At 33.2% G+C, this 16,025-nt stretch overlaps 1 protein-coding gene across 1 annotated transcript in view; it reads right to left on the bottom strand.

Annotated features, from left to right (window-relative positions):
• Positions 1-1,135: 1,135 nt before the first annotated feature.
• Positions 1,136-16,025, bottom strand: part of LOC141902919 (gamma-glutamylcyclotransferase-like) — a 67,549-nt gene continuing 52,659 nt past the window's right edge. Inside the window, exons 3-4 of the mRNA XM_074790881.1 lie at positions 3,528-3,673; positions 1,136-3,098 (exon numbers count right to left, since the gene is read on the bottom strand). Coding sequence (XP_074646982.1) covers positions 2,819-3,098; positions 3,528-3,673 — 426 coding nt within the window. The 3' untranslated portion in view covers positions 1,136-2,818. The remainder of the gene's footprint in view (positions 3,099-3,527; positions 3,674-16,025) is intronic.

Here is a 16,025-nt window from a genome sequence, read left to right as displayed (position 1 = left end):
TGAGTCAGTGGGGAAAACCCAGTACCATGTTAGATGAATCGGCATGTGGTTGTGTGTGATCTACGAGCAATTATCTCACTGTTTAATAAGTACTCATGTTAATTTAGGAAAGTCCATGTTAAGAATTTTGTTTCTTGTTGTAAAATATGATAAAATTTGTAAACAGTTCATTTCTATAGCGGCCGGGTCTGTTATGGTAAAATTGATCACGATGGTAAAATTGATCACGAAAAAAGTAATGTATAGGGTGGACAGGTGGCCAGCCAGGTCAACTTTTAATCTCAGCAGAGTTACAAAGTAATTATTTTTTTTAGCCTAATGAATAATGAATAATGGAATAAAAGGTAATTAATAAAGTGAATCATTCATAAGTGGTATGTTTTGGGGCTGGAAGAATTTCACCAACTCTTGACAGAAAGGCTTCTCGATGGTGAAGTTATGGATGTATTTGACCTATAACCTGGCTGAGATCATGAGTCACTAGAAAGTGGCACATATGCCACCCTGGCATGTTAAAAGTTCAATGAAGATTTTGCAAAGTTCCATATCTGCCAAGGCAGTTATATAAAGGAGCAAGAAATGCTATTTTTCATAATGATAGTCTTAATAGGCCAAACAAAATTTTAACAAGAAATTGCGCAGAAGTGATCAATGACACATATCTAATCAGGGGCGGATCTAGGAAAATTTAAAGGCCGAGTCCAGAAGAAAAGAGAAGGCATTCATCGGTTAAAGCTGCCATGTCAAGTCATTTTTCAAGAAATTGGTAGAGCAAGAGTGAGAAGGCCAATTTTTAAAAGGTTTCATCCATGGACCTACTTAATTAGACACAGCAATTTTAAAAGCAATCGCACATTATTTGACGTGTGAAGAGCGCTAGCAAGAAATTAAAGATGTCTGCAGTAGCGGCCATATTGGATGAGTGAGAAAGAATGTAAGAAGTAAAATAGAATGTCTCCCCGCCCTACCGGGGTGACATGTGATAACAAGAATGGTGACAAATCAACGAAGAATCTTGAAAGATGAAACAAGCACAAAAGAAACATTTCATACTAAAGAATATTATTATCACTGCACTAAGTATACATGAAAATATACGTGTAGGTTATTATAATTATATCTGTTAAAATAGGTTCAAATGTTGATTAAATTAAAAGATTTTGAATCAAAAATAGGTAACTGAACACATGCTGTACGATTTAAAACTATAAATTCATGCACATAATTAAAATACAAAATAGTCAGCAGTACTGTTAATTACTCAAATGAAATGATACATTCCCTCCGTAATATATGCAACGTTGTTTATAAGTATACTATGCAAATTTAACTTAAGCCAATTACATAGACCGAATAATGATATTGAGGAATATGATATAATAGCATATATTATACAGTATATAGACTCCTAACTCCAATCAATTTGGATCAGTGAATTTTGTTCGAGTAAGGGAACATCCATTTATTAGGTACGCTAAAATTTCCAAAAATTTAGACCCATCTCTCCCTTCCTCCATTTTACTCCTTTGTATGCACAAGTTTATCCTCCCACTGCGTACATACTACCAACACATCTGCTGACAACGGCCCTCCTCCACTTCCATACACTCATACAATACGTTCGATTATAGTCAACAAGCAAAGAGACGGGGCAGATCCAGGGGGTTCCGGAATACCGTCGAGCTTTGTCTGTGCCCCTTAATCAATAGATTTGACGTAAAAGTGCCCTCCCTTGGCATGATTTTGCATAGTAAGTTCCCCTGAAAACCACAAGTTTGATGTTAAGTGCCCTTTTTTGCCGTGATTCGACATAGAAAGTACCCTCTTCCATAATAGTGAGTGCTGCCCGGCTGCCTGCAATTACTGAACCCGCTCGATATATGGCCTCGGATCCACCCATGGGAGATTCAATTCAAACATTGACTAGCCTTTCTTTGCTACTTTATAAATTGAGTACATATAAATGCTGTGTACCGGTAATGAAAAAAGTCTTTAAGTATGTTGATAATAGTCTATTATCAACATACTTGAATACTTAGTAAGGATGAGTTTGCTCCGTAGAAAAAAAGAGGGAGACGATATAGGCACATAGAAAAAATTCATCCTGAGCAGAATTACATTTTAGAAGTCATGAAGGTGCATACAATACTCACCATTATTTGGCCCCCTCCCCCTTTATACGCAATTGTATGTAATTCAATAAGGGAAACAATGCGTACGTTATTAATGGATGACCCCTAGGTGATAATTTGAGTTATTCAATGGAATTACATTCATATTCTGCTTCAATTATTCAACGATTTGTGTTAAAGAAGACTTGAAGACTTTCAAATTAAGAGGAGTCTACTGTATTCATGAAGTACGTAGATAGATTAAGGTCCCATTTCCAATAGAGTACATTTTTTCTAAACACCGGAGACACACTTAACTTTTAGGTGCAGTCCTCAATTTTGCTTGTGATTCTCTAAGAAATAAAACGGCACATTTTTGCTACTTTGTTTCGACCAATGGGTCTGCCCGCTTAAGTGCTAAGCAAAACTCTGATTGGTTAAACTATTCTTCAAGAAATAAGCTAGAAAAGTGTTTCCATCTCAAATTCATGTCTTGCCCGGCTTGGCTTTTATATGCAAATTGCTGCAATCAATATAATATTTTGATTGCAGCGATAGACAATTGATATTGGATAATTAAGATTATTGAAACAATTCACTATTAAATCACCACTTTGTCCCTTGTTTTCAATGCATGGCATCATTTAAATTCAAAATGGATAATATTAAAATGTATGACGAGGAAGGGTTTTATCTAGAAAACCAGTCTACTGATTGTCAGCATAAAATTTCATCACAGTATCGTACAGTTCGCATTCCCCATCGTATTTATTGTCTTCAATGTTGTGTAAAAATGTCAAGTAATCATGTGGTAAATTATTCTGTACTGCTCCACGAACTATGACATCTTTGTACTGCGGTGATGGTGCACCGATCACAGCCTGTGGGTGACATATTTGGTAACACCAACACTTCAGAGGAACGCCGTCGTCGACTAAAACTTCAACTTCTATTCGATGATATCTGCCAACAGCGACTAACTCTTGGCTGTAACGACAGAGTACGTCAATTACTTTATTGAAGTAAGACTATAGTCATACCTCAATTTAATGCCACCCGTGGGGATCCCTGATTTTGGCGGTAATCAGTGTGGCGGTAAATCGGGGTTTAGGTCAAGTCAATCAAATACTACATCAGCTCAGAATGATGTACATAGTCATTATGAATTTTAGCTATGTAATTATACTTTAACTTAATAGAATCATTATAAAAAATCTCTTTTCAACATTGAACATCGAATATCTTTATTGTCATACAGATATTCGATTATTTGGAAATATACCAAACCTCTCATGCATATGTGGTGACAAGAAACTTGCGATGGATTGGTCCTCGGAATGATGACAACAAAAAATGGCTGTTTTTTCAGTGGACCTGAATTAACGATGTTTACAGTTACCGTTGTATATTACATACATGTCTAAATTTTTTTGCTCCTTCAATGAAATCTCATAGACCACACCATAGACATAACTTCCCCTAGACTCAACAATTGTTGCAGCTGCACCTTTCCAACTGGACTTAGTTGATCCCTCAATATTCATAAAGCTTAACTTGTAATTCTGAAATATCAATACAAATAACAGTAAAAGTTAATCACAATGTCATCCTTATTAATATCACTGCTCATTCTGTTCTAAGATTTTTCTAAACGAGAATTAATTCAATTAAAACAACATTTGTTATGGTGCCAATATAAGTCATATGTCAAGTATGTTAACTTTGCCAGTCTGGACGGAGAAAACTACATTCTTGAGAGTTAACTTTGCATTCTGGACCTGAAAATGACGATGCTCCATATACAGCAGGTGTTGCACTCATGCTTAGAAAGAGGCACTAAAGAAGATTGAAATTCCTCTGCAAATACCACAGGTATAATGTGGACTACCTCAAGGAAATGCAGCAGAATAATTTGGTGTGACAATGTCAAACCAGTTTCAAGTATTGACACAGGAAATTGAGTACCAAAATCTTGAACTGGAAACTGATTGGAACAGTCTGGACTGAGGCATATGAGCTTACCATTGGGAAATAGAAGACTGAGCAGCACAAAGCCTTCAAGCTCATGAGTGCTACACCAAATCCAACGAAGTAGTAAAGAACCGCATCAAACAAAACAAAAAAAGAATTTCAAAAACGGGATTCCTGGTGAAAGCAACGAAAAAAGAAGACCTCTAGCAATGCAACAACTTTAGGGCATAATGTTACTGTTAGCACGAGGGAAAAGGCAAAACTATTGAATCTTTGTGAGATCAAAAGCTGCACTAGACGTCCAGAACAAGTCCATCAACTAAATGGCAACTCCCACGATAATCATCTAACGGTTTCTTGAATGGAACAGTCCACTTGATATCAGTTTAGTGGGTAAGGAGAAGACGTTCAACAGCCTAGACAGAGAAACCCTATGGAGACAACTCAGGTATTAGTCAACTCCGCATAAGTCGTCATCGAATTAGTCGTATCATCACATATCTCATATAATTAATTTGGTCCCGATTTTCTTCTTTAAACCTTGAATCAATATTTTCTGTTGTGCAAATAAAGATATTCCTCCCAAAAACCAAATCAACTAAAGATTTCACAGAAATTGATATTGAAATACAATTTTAGATCTTAAGATAAAACCGGGAAGTAAAATGGTAGACAATACCGCGGGTTCACGTGAACACCTGCTGATCCCTGCGGTTAAGCCAATCATAGAGGAGTCTTTGCTTTCTGATTGGCTTTTTAAAACAGATATTTTTTGCGATCAGATTTTTGTGGAAAAGCTCATATAAATTTTGACAAGGCCCTCTTTCAAAATTCAGCTTCATAGAGGTTGGAGAATGGATAATGCTCTAATGAATGATTTGTATGAATATATTGCTCAGTTGCACAGTCACACAGCCTTTACTCTGGAAACCATGTCATTTAAATTCGCTCCATTTGTATAGTAATAGGCTCAGCCTACGGCTGGCCTAAAATACGCTACAATATTGTCAGTGTTAAGATAAAAAAACTCACTATTTACAAATTAAAAGAAATCTAAAGTCGAGAATTTATTTATTGAAACAATCTAAAATGTAAAAACGCAACGTTTCGATCTCACCCTAGAGATCATCGTCAGGACCATGATCACACCTGACGATGATATCGAGGGTGAGATCGAACCGTCGTGTTTTTACATTTCAGATTGTTTCATTAAATAAATTCTCGATTTTAGATTTCTTTTAATTTGTAAATAGTGGGTCTTTTTATCTTATCATCTGTTCACCACGTTTGAGTGTGGTTATCGTACTATTATGTTACCCACGGTTTTTAATTTGGCTTTGAAATTCTTATTTATAACCTTTCCTCATTTGATCCTTGCCTTTCGAAAATACGAATTTGCTGCTTATAAAGCTCACAGATCAAAAGAAAACGTCTTATTTCTTCAAAAATGTCTCCAAGAACAGGTTATTCCAAAATCTCTGAACTGGTTGAATAAATTCAAATCTGATCAACCATTTTCTCATGAAGAGGCATCTCATCTCAGACATTGCATTTTGGAAGCTAAAGAAACTACCAACTCCAATTTCTATAAAATGCACCAAGCAGAACGCTTTCTCAGACACCATATACCTGATAGTTTCCTCTGGCACTCTCTTCATTCAGGCATCAAGAATCTTTGCGCGGCACATCGACTTACACCTGACGATGATCTCAAGGGTGAGATTGAAAAGTGGTGTTTTTACATTTTAGATTGTTTCAATAAATAAATTCTCGATTTTAGATTTCTTTTAATTTATAAATACATGTAGTGGGTTTTTTATCTTATCATCTGTTCACCACGTTTGAGTGTGGTTATCGTACTGTCAGTGTAAGTGTTCAGAAAGTTACATCGTAAAGCAGCGTGGTGCACTTAGCAGCTTTAATTGATTGATTGAGCGATATAGGATCTGCTCATGATACGACCGGGCACATGACGAACCATGCTGATATATCGTATTTTCACGGGTTATTCGCGGAATAGATAACTTATAGATAACTCGTAAAAATACGACTTACACGTAACTCGGACATGACGTAAAAGACTATTACTTATGCGGGGTTCACTGTACTACGGTTCACTAGAAAAGTTGTTCTGCTTGTCCAGAAAACTTATCAGGCTCTGAATCTTCATGGGATAAAGGCCTGGTGATCCATTTGAGGAAAAGACTGGTATAAGACAATTATGTTTACTCCCATCATGCTTTCTCATAGCAATTGACTGGATCATGATAGAGACAACAAACAGCAAAGCAAATAGAATCCAGTGGACTGTCTTCAGGCAGTTTGAAGACGTTGACTTGCAAGAAGACCTCACTTTACTGCCCATCGGGTTGGATCAGATGCAAGATAGTATAAGACAAGAACGCATACCTCCTCCATTCTTTCTAACAGCAATTGACTGGATCATGATAGAGACAACAAACAACAAAGTAAATGGAATCCAGTGGACTGTCTTCAGGCAGTTTGACTTGGCAGAGGACTATCCTGCTCATCCAGCTGGATCAGATGCAATATAAGATAACGACATTGCACACCACCCCAGTATATACTGGTCTGAATGTGCATGGTGGAAAAACGAAGGTCATGGACAAAGCAGACCCTATCCTGCTTAAGAGACAAGTTGACATCTTTTTATCCTCCTCCCATCATAAAACCATAGATCAAAGTGAAGAAAATCGGTCTAACAAGTGTAATTGGTAAAGTAGTAATGACGATAATATCAAGGCATCGATCCAGAATGCATAAGTTGTGTTCTTGAATATGAAGAATACATGGACTACACCTAAGATCTCTAAGAAGACAAAACTAACGATCTTCTAATGTTCTGTCAGTTATTCTATGGTCGTTAAACATAGCAAGCAACACAACTATCAATAGTCATGCACAGAGATCTCTGGAATATAGCTGGTCAAAAACCAATTGAAGTTGAGATAACGGGACAATGGTGGCGATGGATTGGTCATATTTTGGGAAAAAACCAATACACTCGCATTACCAAGCAGGTGTTAACATGTAACCACCAGGGGAAAAGATGGCAGAGGCCATTAAGTAGCTGGATGAGAGACATCGTTAGAAGCCAGAAAATCCATGAACTACTCGTGGTGAGAGCAACGTAATATTCAATTGTAACCATATGACAATACTTTGTAATTCTACTTGCCCCTTTATACAAAACTGACCTTGAAACTCAAGCACAATTTAACAAGAACAGGTCGTGAGCTACCACCTTAACTTTGTAAATGATTGTGGTATTCAACAAAATAATAATAGTGACTTTTTGCCCCAAGGCGAGATAGATTTCTACCCCATTTTTTTCTAAATGATCACTACAAACATACTGCGTGATGGCAGGGCTTTCTAACTCAAGTACGATAAGCAAGAACTGCTGCAACACTGACAGTTTTCATGTGAATGTATATACAGTCACACAGCACACACACGATGTGAGCATTGTTAGCGTACGTAGTTGGTACAACAACTAACAGATCAGAGGTGAAGGCCAGAGGTTCGATTCCTGTGTGGGGAATTGTGTTCTTCAGATAAAACACATTTGCTATCTACTAGGTATAGTTCTGTTACCCGCCGTTTCCACAGCCACATAATTAGAGCTCACCACACAATATTCACACATGATAAAATTATCATACTTAATTCATAGACATATTGTTTGCTATCTATAGTTCTGGTCCAATGCTTATTCCACACAGGAATTTTGTTGCTGCAGCCATCTTGGATGACCTTTATATGTCAAAATAATAGGGCCCATCCTCCTCATGAAACTAAAGATCAGATTGAAGGAAATCGGTCAAACAAGCTCCAAATTGGCTATTTGAGATGTCGATATAACTGTGGCGACCATCTAAGATGACCATAGTCATGGCCATAAGAAAAGTCATAAGAAAATCAATACAAAACCGTAGACTGTAGAGCTAGAACAAGCTCCGAAATGGCTATTTCACGCACACCAAAACGACCAACTTTGATAACCTACCCTACATAAATCAAAAAGAATAGGGTTCATCCTTCTCCCACTATATTCCAAGTCAAAAGAAAATCAACAAGAGCCCCAAGGGGCACAATGGCCAGCCTGTCAGATTTGCTTTTTATAAATGATGTAATCTGTGGGTTATATTTATCAATATACACTCCCTGCTCAATATCATTTACATAGTAAAATAGTGTGTTAACACAGACAGCAAGAACGAATGTAATATAGAAATACTAAGTTATTGTATTGTGCAACACCCCCTGGTGGCCATAAAAAAAACCAATGAGCTTAAAACTCACCTCGATCATAGAACATGTCATGAGCTACAACTTTCCAATTGATTATAGTAGCAAAATATGCTTAAGTATCAATTATGATGTGGAAAAACTTTTTTTCCACCTACGAATGAGTACTGATGACCCCAAGATGGCCGCCAAGTGCGTCATAATTGCCTGGTCAAAAATACCCTCTCGGATATAAAAGATCCCTTTCCAAAGAATACCCATTACAAATTGCAATGAAACATGGCGCACCATTAGAAAGCTACAGTACTCAGAATTCAGGCCAAAATTGACATTTTTGGGAACAAAAAAGGTCACAGTACGGCCATCTTGAGTCCGATCAACTCAATTTTTCACATGCCGATGGGCCCTCGGGGGATACAAATATATACGAATGATCAAGGTTATTGATAAAAGTGTCTTCAAAATTTCCCTCGAAAACTTCAAAAATGTGTAAAAAGTGCTGATTTTGGCGAACAACAATGGCTGCCAGCGGCCATCTTGAATCTGACAGGGCCAGTTTTTGGCCTGAAGATGTGTCTAGGGTAGATACACGTATAAAACAAATATCAAGACATTACCTTGAAGCGTCTTCAAAACTTTGGAACTCTCACGAACTATCTAGATGGTTATCTCTCGACCTCAATAGCTTCAAGACCCATCTCAAAACAACTTTGTTCCATGCAGCATACCATAAACTCTCGGAAAGCGAATTGTATTTAACATTTTTTGGCAGAATAAAATTTGATTGAATTTGCAATTCGGGCACATGGCTAATTAGCATATCAAGGTCATACACCCGATTTGGTAAAACCTTTTTTTCGCGAACCTTGCGCAATTGTCAAGGATGAATTTTCTGTAGAGCAAATAAAAATTCCTCCCAAACACCAAATCAACTAAAGATTTCATAGAAATCGATCTTGAAATACAATTTTAAACCTTAAAATAAAACCCGGAAGTAAGACAGTAGACGATACCACGGATTCACGTGAACACCTGATTTCTGTAAACGAAATGTTGGTTGTGACAAAATTGTTCAGACGGTTTTAGGTGGTAATAAGTACGGAAACGTAACGACCATGGTCGACTTATTCGATGAAATCAGGCCTATGTGATATCCAAATTTTGACTTTTTTATTCTCCAGACCTCCCTGATATAGAAATAAAAAATTTTGGTGGTACGAAAGTGCAATCACAGCGCCGACGGGGACAGAGCCGTGTCAGAGATCGGCGGAGTGAAAATTGAGGTGGACGAACTCGAAGAAGTAGGCTATTGCGCTACTTGAAAACTCCTGGCGCGGCCCCGACGCTTTTCGTTGACTAAGTAATACAAATATCATGCAATGGGTTTTCACAATCTACCGCTGGTATTTACCGGATTTCAATATCACTCCAAAATTCAAAGAAACCTCGAAATATCGAACCGGAACACATCCGGTACTGTAGATATCCGCGGCTGCCCAACCGGGAAACTTATTTGTTTCAATAGATATTGATAGGATCCATCATCTTCACCCGTCAAGGGATTCGAACCCACTAAGCTAAAGCCATGCCAGAATCGGATTGGGCCAATCACAGCGCTTGTAACAAACCACATTAGGCTTCTGTGGAATTTCCCAGTAAATGGGCCAGTAATAGGGGTAATAGGCTTTCATACCAAAGGTCGAACGGTCGAGCCCATTAAAAAACAAAATATTAAAAGTAATTAAAAAACTATAATATATTTTCATAACCGCGTGCATTTTATATCAAAACTAAATATTTATTCTAAGATATCAATAATATAAAAAGCATATTGTATTAAATCAATTGGTCGCTCCGCTTCGCCACCGCTCCGCTCCGCGACCAATTGATTTAATTACAATACACAAATTCAAATAATCAAATATATTCAAATGATAATAATTATTCTATTATTCAACTGAAATGCACGCGGTTATGAAAATATATTATAGTTTTTTAATTACTTTTAATATATGTTATTAATGAACTCGATCATTAAACCTTTAACCCGAAAGCCCATTATCCCTTTTACTCTTAAAATATTCATATATATATGAATAAAATATAAATCATTGAACTTCTAAAATCAATTTTAATAAAAAATATAGTATAAAAATGGAAGCAAATAAATACTACTGCCCAACATGTAATATCGATATAGATAAATCCCAAAAAGCAAGACACAATAAAACTAAAACACATTTGTTTTTAGTCCAGTTGGTTAAAGCAAAAACATTTATCGAATTAAGGAACTCAACACATAGTGAAAAATATGTTGAATCGTTATAAACACCCGATAATACTCAGCTATATAGTTGGTTGTATTAGCTCTAGTAAACATATGTTACCAGCTTATATTTCAATTGTAAAGAGTTAATTAATTTCATTGATCTAAATGCTTTTATTATTGATTTTTTTTCAACTTCAACGCGTTGTGTATACGGCGAACGTTAGCGAATCACAAATCTCATAATTTACAAGTCTCAACACGCTTGTTCTAGATGTTTATACTAGAAAATGATTCTATTTTAACCTATATACATTCAATGTACAGAGCTATAGAATAAATCTATAAATTCACAGCTGTTACAGTTGTTACTATAACGACGAGACATTATGACACGTCATAATCAGAAACGTGTAGAATATTCTAGAACCGGAACTAGATGACGTGGCATAATCAACGACGTGTCATTCTAGAAATCACCCCGGAAATGGATATACGCTGTAATATTGTGCTCAGGATATTCTATCTTTCGAAACAAAATAAGGAGTTTATAGTTTACAATTATAAATCTAAATGTAAGTACTGTTTGTTGTAGTTATTAAGACTATTAAATATGAAACCTTTAGATATATTTAAGTGTGTTTAGTATATCTTTTAGATAGCTAGAGTTACCGCTAATATCTTTTAGATTAATAAAAAGTCATACGCATCAAGAAGCGATAGAGAAACTCAAGATACTCTTTCTGACTGAGGAATCAACAGCAATGGATATCGAACCAATAGAATCACCAAAAGATCGACGAAGAAACTATATAAGAATTTCAAAAACATTAAGACTCCAATGATTAAGTTTAACATTTGTTGATGTAGTTAAATATTTACCAGCAATTGAAAAAATGTTTGTAATTATAAATTGTATTTATAGAAATCAAATGATGTATTGGAAGAAATGACTGAACAACTTGTATAATGTATTGTGTAAATCTGATTTGTGAATTTTTATGTTCAGTCGTTTCTATTATGATTAACACATACGCATTAAGCAAAACCGGCCACAAATGGCCGCATGTGACGCATGTAACGCATGTGACGCGGACATGAATGCGTTTGAATTTTCTATGTTCAGTTGTTTCTATTTTACAGAATTTATAGAATGAATATATAATTATGATTAACACATATACATTAAGCAAAACCGGCCATAAATGGCCGCATGTGACGCATGTAACACATGTGTTGTTTCTATTTTACAGAATTTATAGAATGAATATATAATTATGATTAACGCATGCGCATTAAGCAAAAACGCTTCAATAAGAGCGGTTTTACCTAGTGCGAACACGTTTTGATATTTTATGTCGGTCATTTCTATTTTACATAATTTATAGAATGAATTTATAATTATGTTTAACGCATGCGCATTAAACAAAACCGGCCACAAATGGCCAGCCGCTTGTATTATTTAGATATCAAGGAATCGAAACAACTTATCAAAAGCAACGAAGAATGAAAAAGGATAACGTTGGTCGAAGAAATGGAAGAGGATTATAAATTATTAACCAATTTAGTAAAAAAATACGTATAATAAATGGAACCAGAACAACCACAAACTATCAATATTACAAATAACACTGGCGTTATAAACATATATTACAAGAAATGTTCTAAATGTGAATTAGATAAATCATTAACAGAATTTAGTAAGCGTAAGATTAGCAAAGATGGTTTTCAATATTGTTGTAAAACTTGTACTAAACTATACACCAAACAATATCGAGAAGATAATATAAAACATTATAATTATTATATGACAAAATATATGAGAGAAAGATATCAAACAGATCTTAATTTTAGATTGAAACAATGCTTAAGGACTAGATTAACACAATTATTCAACAAAGAAACACATTCAGAAACATTAACTAATTTGTTGGGTTGTTCAGATGAATTTCTCAAATCATGGATTATATTTCAATTCGATGATAAAATGAATATAGATAATTATGGGGATTATTACCACATTGATCACGTGTTACCAATATCTAAATTTAACATGAATGATGAATATAATAAAAAACTTATTTGGGGTTGGAAAAATTTAAGGCCTTTAGAAAAGAAAGAAAATCAAATCAAATCTAATAAACTAGATTTACAGTTATATTTAGAACAGTTAACAAAAGCAAAGAAATTTATTGATCAATGGAATAATAATCCAAATAATGAACAATACGTTGAGTCTTTAATGAGTGGTTAAAGATTAATATATCTCAAATAAAATATAATAAAAATTACATACCTTCAACTATCTATTATTTCTATTTTAATTTTTAATATTTTCTTTTCAAAAAAGAATACTTTATATCACAAATAAAAAATAATAAAAAAACAATAACTAATACTAGAATTCTTTAACTTTAACTAGCTAGTATCATTTGAAGAATACTTATAATACTATTCTTATTAAATTTCTCTAATATAAATGTCTAAGAAATCGAATAAGAATAATGTTAAAGTTGAAAAAACTTTGGAAGATTTAGGTCTAACAGATGATAATGATAATGTGGCAACTAAATGTGATAATAAAATTGATAGTAATATTGATTATGAATACTATTTATATTGTAAGCATCATCTAGAACTATTGATTGCGAGTGGAAAAACTAAAGAGTTTATTGGTAAAACAATCACTTTTCAAGAATTAGATAATATGAACAAAGAAAAAGTAATTAAATATTTTAAGATTTATGAAGAGTCAAGATTAGCTAGAATAAATGATTCTATTTCAGATGGTATTATCAAATGTTATTCAAAATTATGTAACCAGTTAATACCAATTGATGATGAAAATAAATTATATAATGATTTGAAAAATGACTATTTAGTTATGACTGAATTACAAAAATGGGTTGGATATGCTTCATTCCAATTAGGATCGGTTATGACGTTGATTTCTACTGGAGTTATAACATTTTCGAACATCAAACCTATGGAATATAAATCAGGTAAGAACGAAACAGATGTACTACAACAAAACGTCGAAACAGAAAATGAATCAGAACAAAAATTAACTAAAATAAATGAGTGATGGAGTTAAGAAAAAGGCTAGATCCGAGAAACAAATTAAATGGGCAAGAGAATTAGGTAAAAGATCTTCAGAATTAAAAAAAGCTAAGAAAAAGAAATTAACTGATATAAATGAATCACAGAAATTATCTGATGATGCCGTACGGCACCCACACGGTGGTATTGATTCAAATGATAATCCATCTAATTCTTCTAATGCTGGAAGTAATTATAAATTATATATTACAATTGGATTAGTAACAGTTATTATATTATCTGGTGTAATATATAAATCAAAATTCAAATCTGATGATAAAGATGATCGGAAACTTAGTTATCCATGTACAGACAATAAACCACCAGAAAATAAATCAAATGAAAATAAATCTAAAATATTATTAATGGATTAAAATATGATGAAAAAAGAACAATATTTAAGAGATTTATATTACAACCCAGAAAGTGAAGTTTCATATTCAAGTGTTTCGGAATTATGGGATAAAATTAAATCTGATAAAGAAAAAATAAAATATAGTGAATTAAAATCATGGTTACAAAATCAACCCACATATCAAATTCATAAAAAGATGGATAAAAAATATTTAACAAGAAAAGTTATGGTTTCATATATCGATCAGCAATGGCAAGCTGATTTAATTGATATGAAAAACTTAGAAGAATATAACAAAGGATATTTCTGGATATTAAATGTTATAGATATATTCAGTAGATACGCATGGAGTATCCCGATTAAAAATAAAACTGGTATAGAAGTTACAAATTCTTTCAAATTAATATTTAAAGAAGCTATCCCAGATAAAATACAATTTGATGAAGGTTAGGAATTTTATAACAAACATTTTAAAAAACTATTATCTGATAACGATGTAGAATATTTTTCAACACATTCAGATAAAAAAGCATCTATTATAGAAAGATTTAATAAAACATTGAAAACTAGAATGTGGAAATATTTCACCGCTAATGAAACATATAAATATATCGATGTGTTAGATGATTTAGTTAAAGGTTATAATAATTCTAAACATAGTTCTATAAATATGAAACCTATACAAGCTAGAAAAGAAGATAATTCAGAAATAGTTTGGAATAATTTATATGGAGCATTTGTTACACACGATTTTGGAGAACCTAAATTTAAAATAGGACAACATGTTAGAATTTCTAAATATCGAAAAATATTTTATAAAGGTTATACCCCTAATTTTACAGAAGAAATATGCAAGATTAAAAAGATAATATTAACTAAACCTTTTGTTTATAAATTGTTTGATTTAAAAGATGAAGAAATATTAGGTTATTTTTATGAACAAGAATTATCATTAGTACCAAATCCAGATGAAATAGAATACAAAATAGAAAAAGTATTGAAAACAAAAACTCTTAAAGGAAAAAAGTATTCTTTGGTGAAATATAAAGGATATGATGATAAATTTAATGAATGGATTTTATCTAGTAAAATTAAAAGAATAAATGAATAAAGATTTATTTATATTTGAACCACATAATATGTTAGTTACTGGAGTTACAAATTGTGGTAAAACACATTTCATATTAGATTTATTAGAAACTATTTATAAGAATCATTTTGATAATATAATATTATTCTGTCCTACTTATGAAATGAATGAAACGTATAATAGAGATATAGTTTTTAAAGATAAAAAGTTTATTATATTAAATTCTAAAACAGTAAAAGAAAATTTAGATAATTGTATAAAAATTGCATTAGATATTTATAAAGGATCTAATACATTATTTATTATCGATGATTGCGCAAATTTACATGATTCTAAAATTAGAGAAAGCGAGTTATGTTATTTAGCTTTCTCTGGTAGACATTTTGGGATAACAACTTGGGTTTTAAATCAAAAATATAATTCAATTGTTAAAGATTTTAGAGAGAATATAAGATTTCTAGTTTTATTCTACAACAAAGATAGAAAATCTACGCAACAATCATTGGAAGAAAATCAAATTATACCTCCTGAATTACATGATGAATATATGAATAAATTAAAAAATAATAAAGGTTCAAAATTATTACTGAGATTACAATTTCCATATGAATATAAATTTATAAAATAACTATTTGTATACCTATGTATTAGATACCCTATTATATACCCCAATACCTGATACCCTAATACCTGATACCCTAATACCTGATACCCTATTAGATACCTTAAATAATTTAAACCCCCTTTTTTATTTACTATTATTTTATACAATTTTCAACCTTTATTATTCGAGTTTTAGATAATCAATTTCTGAATCACTTTCACTATCAGACGGCTCTAACAACATATTTAAATGCTCTA

The sequence above is a fragment of the Tubulanus polymorphus genome, chromosome 3, assembly GCF_964204645.1.
Source record: "Tubulanus polymorphus chromosome 3, tnTubPoly1.2, whole genome shotgun sequence".
NCBI classification, from domain to species: Eukaryota; Metazoa; Nemertea; class Palaeonemertea; order Tubulaniformes; family Tubulanidae; genus Tubulanus; species Tubulanus polymorphus.
The sequence above is the reverse complement of the archived record's forward strand: the minus strand, read 5'-3'. Positions and strand labels throughout refer to the sequence as shown.